Raw genomic sequence first — 15,754 nt, 5'->3', positions numbered from 1 at the left:
CTTGTTCTGTTTCTGTGATGCCTCTACATTCTGGAAGCCTTACAAATGATATTAAGTCAGAATGTGCTTTTTTTGCATGGTGTCTGTCAGCAAAGTGTTATTTATGAAGGTATTGGTTTGTTGCTAATCCTTTTTACCTTTTAACATAGGAGTGGTGTTGGCATCATATGAGTTACTCCAAAACCCAGTTGTCTTCATAATACATGTAATATATCTTTTCTGCTCTTTCATCAACTCAAGTGAGTAGAAACAGACAGAATGTGGACTTACTAAAGAGGAAAATCATCAGAAACCTTTTATCTTGTTGGTTTGGTCTGTGGCAGCACGGTCTCCTCATTAAAGAGCACAATGCTTGTGGTAACTAAGTTCCTCACTCTCTTAACATAATGTTTGTAGCTGCCTTGCCACCTGAGGTACACAGATGGTTATTTTGTTGGCATACCTCATCTTGGAGGAAAATCAACAAAAGCTAGTTAAGCAGTCTAGAAAGAGGTTATTTAAAGTCAAATATTACAGCCACCACGTTCCCTGCTTGTTCTAGAGCCAGGGCTTGTATTCCCTGTTTAGATGTAAAATGGGAGAGACCAAAGCCTCAGTATGTCGCTGATGTGGGGCAAGTACTGGTGAAAGGTGACACAGCAGCCAGTTCTGTGATGCTGGCCCATGACCATCTTCCCCACTTCTGGCTCGTTCAAAATTTGTCGACTCTTTGGGGTTTTTTCCATTTATTATTTCCTACCTTTTTGGTGGGTTTTTTTGTTTTGGTTGGTTTTCTTCCGGTTACTTCATTTATCAGTTTTAGACCCTGGCTACAAGCTGAACTAGTCCAGAACCTTTTCCCCCTTGATTTTGCTTGTCTGCAGTCCGAGAGACGGCGACTGCCGCTGGAGGCCGCGGGGCTGGGCTCGGCTCGCTGCGTGCGCTGCCGGCGAGGAGCGCAGCCAGGAAGGAAGGTACGGGAAGCCGGAGCTCCCAGCGCCGGGGGGCGCAGGGGCGGGGCGGGGCGGGGGCAGCAGCGGCTCCTCCCTGCAGAGCCGGAGCCGCGGCCCATGGCGGCGCGGCGGGCGGGCCCCGGCGCGGTGAGGGGCGGTGGGGCCGGAGCGGGCGGGGGGCGCGAACGGCTCCGGGGGGCTGCAGCGCGGGGGGCCGGCTGCGGGCTTGGAGGGCGGCGGGAGCTTGGCCCGCCCGAGCGCTGCTGCTGGAGGGAGGTGGCGGGGCGCTCCCCGGCGGCTGCTGCTCCGGGGGGGCGGAGCTGAAGCGCGCCGGTGGCGGAGCGCGCCGGTGGCGGAGCGCCTCGGTGGCACGGCTCCTGCATCCCCGCTCCGTGCCCTCCCGGCTGCATCCCGCGGGAGCGGGGAGTGTTCCCCGCCGCAGGGACGCCTTTCCGCCCATCTTTGCTGCGGAAGCAAGCATGCTTTTCCTCCTTTTTTCATATACATCTCTCGAAAGAAAATCTCTAAGGCTTTAACAAATCTGTAAAGGCTGCTTGAGTGTTTTTAAACATTCTGGACACTTAAACCTTTCCTCTGTGGAAGGGCTGGGGACTGTCACACAGATGGACACATGAGTATTCACGACTGGCTGCTTGCATGTGGTTTCCTGTGTTGCAATGAATAAATCATACATAAATCAGTACACTTGCCAGTTGTTTTGTAGAATGTAATAAAATAGAGATGTACTCCAGAGTACAGAATTACTACTGCACAGGCAGTGAATGCTGTATAAAAGGTTTGTGGCTGTTTATGGGGTTTTTAGCTTTTAGTTTTTTTAAATACCACGTGTCTTAAACATTTAATATTTACTGCCACAAGAATGCTGGAAACAATAAAATAATGAGATCTGACCTTTACCGATATTTTTTCCCTTATGGTGCACCAGTGCAATGTGACCAGTCCCCACCAATTTGCTGAGTGCTGCTTATGGTGTGTAGTTCGCTACCTGTGTAAATGGTGTTTGCTGTCAGTCTTCAGCATGGCCAAAATCCAAGTGAGAGATTTGAGGTCTAATCCCACAAACCTTCCTTGCATGAGGCATCTTAGTTGCTTTGGGTAAACAAACCAATGCAAATTTCTTATAGGTTCATGTACCAGCATGCAGAGTTAAGGGGTTTTTAGTGCAAGTAACATTTGCTGCCATTGAACAGCCTGTCCTTGTTTCAGATGGGAGTAGTTCTGGGTCCTGACCCAGGGGCAGGAGGGTTCATGTCCAGCTAATCCTGGCTGCCTGAAGTTTATTTTTAGTTTAGAATTAGCTGAGGTTCAATGTGAGCAGCCTGAGGGAGCATAGACCAGTTCACAGTGCCTCTTTCAGGGAACGACTTCAAATGCTATGGGAAAGAAACAAGTGGTAAGTTTGTGGATTCTTGAGTCTTACCACTCTTACAGCCCTTTTTATTTCTGGCATTTGTATTTTCTGAGCATGGGAAGTATTTCTTTGTGTATATTCTTTCAATATAATTGTGTAGTACAAAATCAGAAAGTTAACTCCTTTTTCTAGATGAGAGCTCAGTTTTAGATTATTATCAGGAGATACTTTTAGATTTTAGGTGTTTGACCTACTGGTAAATATGTTCAAAATTATATGAAAAAAAATTATAATGTTTTAAAGTATTTTTATAAGTGAGGTTATTTCCTTTTATTGTTTTTATTATTGTTCTGAATTTACATTTTCATTAATAGAAAATGCTCAGCTCACATTGTATACTGTACAATTATACTGAATGCATAAATTATTGCAATATTTTATATTTGTTCAAATAGAATGACTAGTAAGCTTTCTAATGAAAGCGATGCCTTACATGAAAAGTGAAAATTATTGAAGCTGAAATGCAAACTGTGCCTTATACACAGAGACTAGCTCTATGTTCCTACTGCAGTGCCCATCAGAACTCTGATAAAGGCATATCATCCCAGCGTCTTTTCCGTCCTGCTTTTAGGTAGCATCTCCATTAGGAAAGTTTGGCCATTTAGGAGGCATACAGAGCAAAACACACCTTGGATGTTGTGATCTGAAGCTATTTTCTGAGGTGGTTTCATACTGACAGAGGTTGAATTTTGTCTCTCTCTTGTCTTTCAGTGCCCGCCTCGTGCCCTTCCTCCAGTGCCAAGGTAAAATCATTGCATTGTGTGGAACTGATCATGATGGTGTACTGCAGTTTTTGAAAGTAATAACATTAAGAGAAATAAGTTTGATAAAATTGCTTCTCTTGCTAATTTATTGTCCCAAAATGCTTTACAAGGAATGCAAAGCATTTTAAAGTTCTAAAGAAGCCAAGAAATTTTACCATGTTACCTCCATTTTAATACTGTGGAGAGATAAACCCTTTAAAAACTTTTAGATGAATAATCCAATTTTAATGCCTAGTATAGTTTTATTGTTGTCCATTTTAATGTCTTCTTCCTCCCTCTTTATTTTGTGTTTAGTTTATTTGAATCACAAATCCTTTAAAACAGCAATTGGCTAGATATTCTTTAATAGGGATTTAAGTATCTGTTAGTTTGATGTAGTATAGGAAAAAATTGGGCTTTTTTCAGTGTGAAAGGAAAAGCAATTATGTAGTTTTTATGACATGACATGGTACTTCAGAATTCCTTCAAAGTACCTGCAAGTAAATGTGATGTTTATGATTGTTGACAGATAGCATCTCTTTATGTTCATACAGAACATGAATCATAAAGATTCACACATCTTTAGTGATGTATGGGCGCAAATGTTTCATAACTTTTGTTGGTTTGTTATATACCAGGCAGTAAGACAAGTTTTAATTACCTAGGGGATTAAACCTTTTAATCTGATCCACAGATAGCCAATCAAGAAACTGTGCATAGTCACCAGCAAAGTGTTGAATCTTGCTGATTGCTTTGTATGCTTAACCCTGTTATACACAACTGCTCATAAAGAGGAGGAGGGATAAGTAAATTAACCACAAAAGCAGCAGTGTGAATTTCACAGTTGTGAATTGTAATTGATGCAAAATTAACTTTCTTTTCATCTCTTTACACTGCTTGTCAACAACTTTTCTTCTTCAATATGAAGTGGAACCCAAGGTGAGTTATTAAAGAGAACTACAAACATTGGTAGTTCCTTTTGGTGCCACTCATTCTCTCTCTAAAGATAGAGCTTTATACTTTTCCTAAATGCAGGCTGATTATTTAAACTGGATACCTGTGCATTGTTAGAACTGTTGTTTTTCTTTGTTCTCTTTACTGTTTGCTATTTCCTTCAAGGTAACTGAAATGTTGCCACTGTTCTTTAAAGAATAAATGCATTTTTCAGAGCATTATTCAGAGTATTTCAGTTTATCACTTAACACACATGCATGTGTGCATTGAGCCTTTACTACACATAAGACTTCTTATCCTGATTTGTTACCCTGTTTTCCAACCATCTTCTGTACTCCTCCACCTTGTGTGAACTTGTGACTTGTCATCTTACCTGTAAAAACAAAGGATGTCATCATTTGTAAAAAATAATCGATTTCTTAACTTGCAATAGGTTGACTGTTTAAAAAAGGAAATGGAGGTTTCTCCTTGCTGTGCACTCATACTTCTGTTTTATGTTATGCAGATGAAATTCCACTCAGTCGTCCCAAAAAAAGAAAATCCAAAGGAAAGACTCCATTAGGTAAGGGCTTGCCAAGACTGAAAACTGTTCTTGTATTCCTGCCATTTTCTCCTTTCTAACTTCTTTGCATAATTCATTAAATAGTCATTTCCAGCTCTAAGCTGCTTATGTTCAATGTGTTAAGCATTTGAATTTCTGAATGAACTAAGATAAAACTCATTTGGCAGTCTGGTTCAATTTCAGTTCTTGGCCAAATAAAGTCACAAGTTAATCACTCCATTATTACTGGAGAGTTGACTGTAAAAGATTATTGTATCAGAGCTTTGTGGTTTTACAAGAAGCAGATCTGCAGAACAAACATATTGTTTTAAGCAAGATTGTAAGTCTGATCTGTTTTGATAAAGCAGAATATGTTAATAGAATCTAGTGGATTTCTGTAACCAGTTGACTTGGGTCCATGTAAAAGTTTGATGAGTGAACCTCCTTTGTGTACTTAAAAGTGAGTCATCACTGACAGACCTTTAAATGCAACAAGTGGAGCTGTGCTAGCACGATATCCTAAGGATTAAGTTTTGTTTACTGTTACTTTCATTGAGCTGAAAGATGGTGCAAAGTACACCTTTTGCCATTACTTTGCTGGTTAATTTTGCATTTTTGTACCATAAAGTTTATAGAAGGTGGGTAAACCTGAGTTTGAAGTGGGAACAAAGATTCAGTTGTTACCATAAAAATTGCAGTCCTTGAAGGTGCTATTAAAAACAGGTGTGATGTAAAATGGAGAAGTAATTTTTTCTTTCTACATCTGTTCATGCAAGTTGATGCTGCTGCACTGTAATATGAATTCATGTTAACTTCTTATGGAAATATAATTCCTCCAAAGTATAATAATTCGTCTCTCAGACTGGAGTAAATATCCTCCAGTGGGTTTTTTCTGCTCCTTCATTCCTGTGCTGTATGTTTAGCATTCAAATTTTCCTTTAATGTGATGCCATTTTGCCTTAGCACATACCTGTGTGGATCACCTTGTAATAAACTATTAATTTTTTCCTGGATCTTGCATTATAATCTTTGCACATAGAAAAAAGAAATACAGAAGTGTAGTTCTTTCTGATGATGGATTCTTTTCAGGCAGTCCTCTGCTGTAAGCCCAAATGGGAATTGTGCTACTTCTTGGATACTTGAATTCGCTCCTGAGCATGGAACTGTTACAGTGAAACACCTTTGTGTATTTCTGTTCGTCATTGATTCCCAACTCTAATGGGAAATATATATAGGAAATATATATGGGAAATATAATTTCCTATAGCCAATGCATTTTCATCTCAGTTGTTGCTCAGGTGGGCAGCAATGTAGTAAATGGCAGTTTTCTCTGGCCTGTTTCTCAGTGGCTCTGAGTTCAGGCTGCTGGGTGTTTCCCTGTGGTTTTTAGATGGCATTGTGCAAGCAGCAGTTCGTCGGCAGTCTGAGAGCAGCGAGCCCCTGACTCCTGAACCTCCTGATGCCCCTCCTCAGAGGAAACGCAAGAAGAAGAAAGTACCTACCGGTATGTCAGATAGTTGTCGATGGGAAAGAGCAGTAAATAAAACTTGGGAACACAGAAATACTATTGGACAATGTGTATTTAGGTTTCAAACATTTCATGTGCTTTTTTACCTAAAACAGCTGAAAGTAATCTCTGGGTGAGTGGTAGCTTAGGGTGGTAGCTTCACTTTCTGGTTTCACATTTCATAGGGTACAAACCTACATGAAAATGATGGATGTACAACTTTGGAAATTATGTAATATTTTACATCATTCAAGCCACTCTTTTAATATAATAACTATTTATGTATTTAGGTGAATGTATTTCCATTTTTATGAAAACTCTGAAACTTTTCTGATTTTTTTTTTTTTTAATCTTCAGATTCTGAGACCTCTTTTACCCAGAAAAATGTGGCATCCCTATTTCAGAATGGAAATGGCATGGATGTCCCTGAAGCTGAAGAAACAGTGACCCGCAAGCAGAGAAAAAGAACAAAGTGAGACAAAACTAGTATAGCTCATAATCTGGAATAACTGTGACAGTGAATGTGGCTGAGGAGTATTTTATGTTGGCATTTGACAAAAATGTAAAATCTTGAAGCCCACAATACCATTCAACCTGCGTACAGTTCTCTCTGAGATTAAGATCTAACTTTTTTCACTTCTTCATTCTATGCATATCTGGATGCATCACAGCTCTAAATACATTTTCATGAGCCTAACAGCTCAGTCACAGACATGAAGAAGTTAGAATTTAGAACTGCTTTTTATCATTCTTATTATCTTAATTTTACAAAAGTTAGCATTTTTTCCCAATTGTTCTAATATATTCTAATAATTAATTTCTTGATATGGAATTAGTCTTATGGTTTTAGTCAACTGACTCCATGGGGACATTAGTCCTTAAAGTTATAAACAGGGTAATACTATACAGGTCATAGCCTGATGGATCAGTCAGGTTAGACATGTTAGATGTTCATAGGAGGCTTTGGATTTAGCACATCACCTCCTGTTCTTTCTCTGTGCCAACAGGAAACCTCGGCCAGCCGAAGTGAGCTCCAATGAGCTGGAAGTGGAGGAGGAAGACATCATTGAAGATGAGCACAGGAAGAGCCCAGATCAGCAGCCTGTGTTTGCTGCTCCCACTGGAATTAGTCAGCCTGTTAGCAAAGTGTTTGTTGAAAAAAATCGTGAGTTCTTCTGGTGATTTAAGTAATTTAAGAACATTTTTGTAGTTAGAGGAAGCATTATTGTATCTAAAATCCAAATACTGTAGTATTGGGAAGAATTTTTCAAAAAGGTTTCCAAAACAAAAATTATTTGGAATTAAATATACATGATAATCTTTCAACAGTGAATGCTGTTGTTGCTGTGCTGATATATTTGGTTGAATTTTTAAATTCCATGATGAGGGTGAAAAAGGTTTCAGAGTACCCAGCTGAGCTTTTTTGACTTAATATTGTCACAGTACCTTGAGAAGAAATTATTACTTACAAAAAGTCTTTCAAGTGGAAGTTTTTTGCAGGTCATTTGTGTTTGTTGTTTTATTTGAGTTTTTTTGGTCCCTGGGAGCACTGAGTAGTTTCCCAAAGTGCTTTGCACGTTGTTAACTTCATAGTCTGACCCACCAGGGTGCCTCACTCTGACCAGAGGCATCTTATATCAGTGTAAGCTGACAAAGGGCAGGAAGTGGGGAAAAGAAATTTTCTAATGGAAATTTAGATGCTTATAGCTTTTTAACACTAATAAGCATTAATGTAGAAATTATGGTGAAAGGAAACAGAGTTCTCTAAAACTGATTTCTGTATACTTTCAGGGCGTTTTCAGGCAGCTGATCGTGCAGAATTGATTAAAACCACTGAAAATATCAATGTACTTCTGGATGTGAAGGCTTCATGGACTACTAGAGATGTTGCCCTCTCAGTGCACCGAAGTTTCAGGTGAAAGATAAATGTTCTGATGTAAAGAAACATAAATCAGGGTTTTGATTTGGGGTTGATTTTTTTTTTTCCTCCCTGAAAATCAGTGTCTTTCCTCTATAGCTCTGGTGTATTTTTATTTATTTTGGATATTCCTAATAAATGGTGGTTCAGGATTCAACAGGTATAAAGTTTGTCAGTCCTCTAGCTTTTGGTATTTGTTGTCAAGATTATGTATTTCCTGTTAAGACATCACATGTGAAATAGAACTCATAAAAAATAACTAATAAAGCTATGTTGCAAAGATTCAGAGAAAATCTCAAGAGCTTGAGCTGATAACCAAAACATTAGTCACCTACAGAAATGTGTCAGAAAAGAACACTGACCCATCATGTGTATCACCAGAATAAAAACACCTGAATTCAGACAGTTCTCAAAGAAAAATCCTGGTTGCTGGAAAAGAGGGAGGAGTGAAATTGCACTGGGGGAATAAGCTTGTATAATAAGCTTATAATAGCAAAATAGCATATATAATAGCAAAAACATTTTTTAATGTGCAGTTGTGTTTGATAGAGAATGGGAAGATAACAGCCATTTTCTTCTGTGGTGTATTTTAGCTGGAAGCCTGGGCTTCCTGCTCAAAGCTTTTCCTTAGCAATGAAGATACTGAAAAGATTGCCCTGGGGATAAGTTAGATTGTTGTGTAAGGGGCAGTGGTCTTGGGAAACTACAGGTATTTGATTTGTGGCTGTAATGAAGGGAAGGCAAAACATCTTTGTTTCTAAGTGCTTTTTCTGATCTAGTTTAAAAAATTCTAAGCAAGAGTTCTGTTTCCTCCCATCACACCAGACTGCACCAGAATCTGAGCACTTAATGAAAACTACCTCTGAACAGCCTTGAAAAGCAGAGTTTTCTATCTCTAGCTAATTCAAGATATTAAAACTAGTCTCATGTTCTTTCATCCATTCAGGGTGTTGGGCCTCTTCACCCATGGCTTCCTGGCTGGTTATGCTGTATGGAACATCGTGGTTATCTACATTTTGGCAGGAAATGAGCTTTCTATGGTTTCTAACCTGCTTGAGCAGTATAAGACAATAGCATACCCAGCTCAAAGTTTGTTCTATTTTTTGCTGTCTATCAGTACAATCTCAGCCTTTGACAGGTAAAACATATTTGTATTTGAAAGGTACATATATATAATTTGTGTATAATTCTCCTTTCTATGGCACATTTTGATTTGCTGTTGATGATTTAATTGATGTACTCAAAGAATGATTTTTCGTGTGGCTGACTAAACACAGAAGGGGTGTACTTGTGCATCCAGACCTTGGTACTCATTTGTCTGATGCTTGCACTTTGCTTCAATATACTGCTGCTGTTTGTGGGATCAGGGGGTGAAACAAATGTAGGATCTGACCTGGTTTTTTTTGAGGTGGGACTGTGAAGAGGGGTGGAGAACAACGAATGTTTCTATCAGGTTCGCTTTCCATATTAATCCATTGCCTAGTCAGGTTTGGAACACAGCTGAGGGAACAGCTTTCCTGGCTTAGCTGGGGCTTCTACATTACAGATTGAGTGGGAATGAAAAGAAAGAAACTCAAAAAAGATCATTAACTAGACTAGATGAATGGATGTTACAAAGACAGAAAAAGTACTTTGCAAAAAGTAAAAGAACAGTAGAATACTGGTAGAGGAGCAATATCATTGTCTCACTGGGCTGTGTTAATGACTCTTGATTTTGTTATCAGGATTGATCTGGCTAAAGCATCAGTTGCACTGAGGGGCTTTCTTACCCTAGACCCAGCAGCACTAGCTTCTTTCTGTAAGTATTTTGAAGTGGATAGGAAGCTGTCCAGAAAACATGGTAAATGGAAAACTCCTCCATATTCTTTTTACTGAAATCTTCCTCCCAGGTTATTTTCTGCTTTAGAATAGATGACTTGCTCAGTAGTTGGTAATAGCAAAGACCATAAACACTTTGTTCCTTATCTTTGAAAGCATTGGTAATAAAAACATTAGTGGGGCTGTTAGCGAGATTGTTCTTTTCCATTTCTGAATATAGAACACAAACCTAACAAAAAAAAACCAGAATCACAAGATGCAAGCTTTGCTGTAGCTCATGGATTGCAAAAGTGCAGAAACCAGATTTTGATTAAGTCAGGGGAATGTTAAAGAAAAAAAAATGTATTTAAGCAGACTATGATTGGAGGCAGTGGAGTGAAAGGAAAGAAAATGTAGTGATTAGTACCATGTCATGATGAGACAGCATTTTGGGAATTTATATCTGACACTACTAATTCCATTTCTTCCAGTGTACTTTGCTGCTCTTATCTTATCCTTAAGCCAGCAGATGACGTGTGACAGAATCAACCTGTACACACCGCCTTCGGAAAACGGCAGTATCTGGTAGGAAACAAGGAATCACTTCTGTCAATTATAGCTCACTTAGGGACCCTTGTCAAACTGGCAGGTTGAAGAGGTTGTACAAGATACGTAAGAAGGTCTTGATGAAGGATTTTATTTCTGAACCTGCCTTTGAGCTTGTCCTGAATATTTGATATTTTCACTGAAAAATAAAAACTCAAGGATGTGTTTGGTCATGTTGGTTGCAAATCCATTATACCTCAAACAAAAGTTGGAATGATGCTGGAAATGTTATCTGGCAGGAGCCTTAAAATCTCTTTTGCTTGAGAGTGGGACCCTACTGAGGTAACCATTTTGGGTTCAAGGGCAGGAAATTCTGTAGACTCAATCAACACTGAGTCTGCCACAGGATGCATGGGCTTAGCAGACACAGCTGGCATTTAAATATAAACCATAATTTCATGTTGGGTGATCCCATCCAAAACTGTTACTTTCTGAAGTACCTAGTAATGGACTCAAATTCTGGTAGCACAAATTTTTAAAGTAAACCAGAAGAAGTAGAAGAAAAGCATTTATGTGAAAATTTGCAGGTTTGGGCAGTTAGTTTTGGGGGGATGGGGGATGGAGATTTAGGATTTCTGTGGTCTTTGGTAGTTGTTCTCTTTACCAGGCCTTTGCAATGCAGGACCACCATGATGGTACCAGTAACTCTCTTTTCACATCTGGATTATCAAACTTGTTTTGATTTTACTCTGTTGCAATAATTATTGTTATTGTATTGCCCTTCTGTGCACCAATGATGACTGATGGTTTGATGTGTCTTTCCCAGGACCGCAGGTACAGAGGCAGAAATTGTTCATTCGTGGGTTGTGGTGAATCTCGTAGTGTCTGTTCTAGTTGGGACAAGTTGGATCTTCTTAAGTTCCCGACCAGAGCTAGACCACAGTGAAGGTAGGAAGCATTGATAGGCAAAATATTGTTTATTCAAGTTGCTGGGGTTTTTTTATCTGCTGTGCTCTATATTTGGTGTTTAAGACTAGTCCTGAGAAATTTTGTGACTGAGGAAAAACAAGTATCTCCGAGCAACCTTGTACAGCAAGCAGTTCTTAGGATGCTGATGTCTGTGTTTTGTGTTATAAACATTAATTTAAAAAGAAAAGCTTTATTTGTCCTGTCTGAAGCAATGTAAATTTCAAAACATTACGGCTCTTTTCAATGAAGAGAAAAGTAATTTAAAATACTTGACAGTATTTTAAATATGTGAAATGTATTTATTCTACTTGTGTCTTAGAAAATTCCCTAATGTTATTAATGTTCCTTCTGCAAATGCTGAAATGGGTTACAAGTTCAGTGTTATTTTCAGTAGTTTTGGGAACTCCCTAGCTTTGGAAAGTCAGATTCGTGCTTGCAGAACAGGACTTCGAATGAGGACTGTGCTGGTCCCAGACTGGAGCAGGGGGTAGCAAGTTCTTCTCATAGAAGAAATTTGGCTAGAAACAGGGCCTTCTTCCTTTTGTGTTCCACCTGGGATCCAAAAGGTGTGTCCTAAGTCAGCATTCCTGTCAAGTGCATGCAGCCTGTCACTTGAAGGTATGCTATACATAAAAATCCTAAAAGTCAAAAGGTATCCTAAGAACAACATGAAGTGAAGCACAGATTTGTGTTTTGGAGGCTGAGGATTCAACATGCCTCTTCAGATTACTTTTGAATTTTAATGTACAGGTGTCCATATTTCAGCTGGCTCCAGTTACTATGTTAATTTCTAATAAATTATTTAATGAGTTAAAAAACCCCAAACAACTAATTAGCAGCCTTTACACTCCTCAATGGTAAAATTTACAGTAGATGCTTAAATCATATTTAAAACCCATAAATAATAAAGACTTACTCAAAGAATCCAGTGGCAGAATTTTACTCTAGTTTTGATTAAATTTTTGATACTTACATGTGCCTACTAAGATTGGAAAACCACTTTGGAAATTTCTAGAGAGAAATTCATTAGTGCTTATTCCAAATAGCAGAAAAAGTTTGGTTTGCTGAGCATGGGGTGTGCTAACTTAACACTGAGACACAGAGCAAAGACTTCTCAAAGTTAACAAGTCTCTAAACAGAAGTCTTCCTTCCTGAGGCTGACAATGTCAAAACTTTAACAATCCCTCAGTCTAATTCAGAGTTGTGTTTCAGTGTCCACATTGAATGCACAATGGTACTGCACATGATCAACTGCTAACATTGTCACCAATTCTGTCAATTTTGGGGAGCAGAGATAGTTTTCTAAAAACATTGGTGACCCTTGCCATCGCTGAGTTGTTGATAGTATGATTGGGATGAAAAGCAGGAGGAAAAGCAGGAGGCTTGAGGGAATGCTGGGGTACTTTTCAGGAATTAATGGAATTGTATTCAGGTGAAAGTTTTAAAAAAACCTTAAGTCTTTCCTTTCTCTTTTAGAATTGATGTTTCATTCTGAAATTGAAGAATTTCCTCACGGAGATGTCATACCCAGAGTCCAGCCATAAGTGTGGAACAAGACTGTATACATTGTAGCTGTGACTGATGGCTCAACATGTTGTGTATTATAGCTATGTATTATAATTTTCATAAAGAAAAAAATGTATTTTTATATTGTATATATTTAATGTTGATCTTTTTATGTGTGTTACAGTTTCCAAATGTGATTGACAACTTTTATACGTTTGCTTTTTATTTTACAAAGTAGATTATCCCTAGTGCATAAAGTGAAGGTGATTTTGTAAATACTACTACCTACATAACCAAAGACACTAGAGGGATGCAGAAGATCAGGTGTTCAGTGCTTTTTTGACTGCTGTGTAGTCTTCAACAACCTGCTTTTGTTACCAATGCAAACAGCAGTTAGATTATCTGATTTGGTTAAACATTTTCTAGATATTAAAAAGAAATCTTACAAGAAGTAGTCTAAGGAAAATTTATAACAAAACAGAGTTAGGAGACATAAATGCCACCAAGTTAGTAATCTTAAAATAATTACATTTATTTGTCATTAAAATATTTTTCTAGAATAAAGGATTAAATTGACAGGGATTTTGTTTAATAATTCATAAAAGAGGTCACTTTTTTATCTTGATTTAGTTCTCTTGACAAGAATCTTGATGATAACAAGTTCTTACATGCTGATGTAGATACGAGACAAAGAAGTTTTAATGTTCCAACAGTTTGGCCAGTTAAATACATCTTCTCATCAAACAGGATGTTTTTGTGTTGCCAACAGGATGTATCTGTGTCCTGTAATTTCTCAGCAGTCAGGAAGCATAACTATTCCAAAGCCACTCAAGGAAAATGTTCTGATGTATCCTTACCTGGTATGGCAAGAACAATCATTTTATTCACTACTCTTTCTAAACAAACATGGATTTCATAGATGTTACAAATGTTCTACTCCTACCTGTTTTGATGGCGATTGCTTTCCGCCAAATTGTTGATTTGTGTTAGGATAGAATGGGAAACTTCTTCCTAAAATGATAAGAAAATGCTTATTAAATCAACCCAAAAAGTCTGCAGCAACCCACCTTCTATGCAGTGGGATAGTAGCAATTGTGGCAGGTGATGGGTTTTGCTGGTGAGAAGCAACATTCCTTTTCCTTTATATTGAAGAGGCAAAATGAAAGCATTGCAGATGTGAATAAATACAGATAGATTGCAGGACAAAACGATCTCCTTGGTAGACACAGACAAGGTCTAATTTGAAAACCATTTATAAGAAAATATAACCTAAAGCCCAAAACTTGTTTATGTGTGTACTTAACATATATTGATTATGCCTTGTTTGATTTAATACGTGTGGGTGGTTGTAAAAGGAGTGTACTTGTCAAAGTCCACTGGAGAATTACTGAACTTTTTTTAGTAGTGAAGTTAAGAGTAGTCAGATAAGACTTGAAAGGAAATGTCAAAGAGCTTTCGGTGCTTTCTGTGCTAATTTTGTGCTGTTACCTGAGTTGCTTCAAAACAAACATGGGAATGTGAATAACTAGGGCTGTTGCTGCCCTGTTGAGGACTTGTGTTCTCTTGTGTCCATTCAGCAAATTTCAGTTCATGGCGTCTTTTAAATACTCTGGTAATCTTGATGGGGAGGAAAAAGGCATCTACAAGCATTAAAAGATGTTCCATAGCTGTTGGCTGCATTCTGAGGCATTCAGCTTGCTGTGGGAAGGAGCCCTTAGCCTCTTTCGGAAATTGCTGTGGCTCTTGTGTCTGTATTTTTGTGAAACTAGAGCTAAATGACAGCTGGCACTGCATTGTACATTAAAATGGAGAGATTTGGGGTGATGGTCTCCTTTAGTTGTGCGTTTGATGTTTTTGCAATGATTTGACTGTAGGAGATGAGACAGGAAATAGTCCCATGTTTGCCAGTACACTTTCTCCTGATGTTGTGTGTTTGCTGTCAGAGTCACTGACCTCCTGAAGATGAGATTATTAATGGCATGGCTGCATCACTTTCATTTTGGTATGGTCAGAAGTGTAATTTTGCCCATAAAATACAGAGCTCAGCAGAAGTATGCTAAGGCATCACATCAGTACAGGAAAAACTTGGATAATATTTGATTTCTGACATTAACACTAGGAATTGGTCTTCCAACTATCCCTTAGACAAAGTGATGCCAGCCAAGACCCACATTCATTCTTATTGTGAAATACAGCAGTTTTTATATGGGATTGAATTAGTGAACTTCATGTGATCAGTATTTCAAGCCAGGCTTGCCTTTCCAGTGTGTATTTTTAGGAGGGTCTGAGTGTATCCATATTTAAATTAATGAGTTTTGAGGTTGCCATATAAAAAGCACAATAAATAATTTGATGGCTAATTATCTATTTTACAAAATACTTTTCATTCCATTCAGCCTCACAGTGGAATATGAGTTTAAGTGAGCTTTTTTTTTTTTATTAGTTTCTTGGATAGTCTTGGAATGAGTTTATAAAGTAGATGTTTAATTCTAGAACATGCAATACTTGTAGAAGCCTTAACTGAAATGCCTTTGTGCATTTCCATATTGTTTTTAATGCATTTGTGTTAATGAAAAAAATTTTTCAGATATGTTGGTGCCAAGTTTTTGTTTTTACATGTATGAAACAATTAAACAATTGCTGTAAACTAGTTAGAAATGATGGTACTACTTTGTCTTATTTCTAGTTGTTTAGTCTGCTTAAAATAAATCCGTCCGTCTGAGGTTTTGGGATGGGAGGCTGAGGGGCTGTCTGGGGTGCTCCAAGCTTGGGTGGACAAAGCCCCACGCAGCCTGATGGGAGACTGGACCCCATAGCTAAATTCTTTTCATTACTTAAATTGTTCTAGAAATTTAATGTTTGGTTAATTTCGACTTGGTTTTAACGTTACTCTCTCAAGGCAGTTTTCT

The 15,754-nt window shown here is 38.3% G+C and overlaps 1 protein-coding gene across 2 annotated transcripts; it reads left to right on the top strand.

Annotated features, from left to right (window-relative positions):
• Positions 1-33: 33 nt before the first annotated feature.
• Positions 34-15,481, top strand: TMEM237 (transmembrane protein 237). 2 transcript variants are annotated; one of them, XM_033064706.1, is made up of 13 exons: positions 34-953; positions 3,076-3,107; positions 4,036-4,046; positions 4,567-4,623; positions 5,993-6,106; positions 6,467-6,581; positions 7,117-7,274; positions 7,901-8,024; positions 8,974-9,165; positions 9,752-9,825; positions 10,316-10,409; positions 11,197-11,318; positions 12,816-15,481. In XM_033064706.1, exons 1-13 carry the CDS (start codon positions 654-656, stop codon positions 12,881-12,883), a joined length of 1,461 nt encoding a protein of 486 aa, XP_032920597.1. In that variant the 5' UTR covers positions 34-653; the 3' UTR covers positions 12,884-15,481. The 2 variants fall into 2 exon arrangements, with proteins under 2 accessions (XP_032920597.1, XP_032920598.1); XM_033064707.2 differs by lacking the exon at positions 34-953 and adding an exon at positions 1,869-2,346.
• Positions 15,482-15,754: the final 273 nt, after the last annotated feature.

Source organism: Catharus ustulatus, chromosome 7 (assembly GCF_009819885.2).
Source record: "Catharus ustulatus isolate bCatUst1 chromosome 7, bCatUst1.pri.v2, whole genome shotgun sequence".
Classification (NCBI taxonomy): Eukaryota; Metazoa; Chordata; class Aves; order Passeriformes; family Turdidae; genus Catharus; species Catharus ustulatus.
The sequence above is the reverse complement of the archived record's forward strand: the minus strand, read 5'-3'. Positions and strand labels throughout refer to the sequence as shown.

Bases quoted from the DNA above. Each gene is read 5' to 3' on its own strand.
- TMEM237 (XM_033064706.1), top strand. From the start codon at position 654: ATGCTGGCCCATGACCATCTTCCCCACTTCTGGCTCGTTCAAAATTTG. The intron at 6,582-7,116 runs GTGAGACAAAAC...CTGTGCCAACAG, and splicing joins AAGCAGAGAAAAAGAACAAA to GAAACCTCGGCCAGCCGAAG. The intron at 10,410-11,196 runs GTAGGAAACAAG...TGTCTTTCCCAG, and splicing joins TCGGAAAACGGCAGTATCTG to GACCGCAGGTACAGAGGCAG.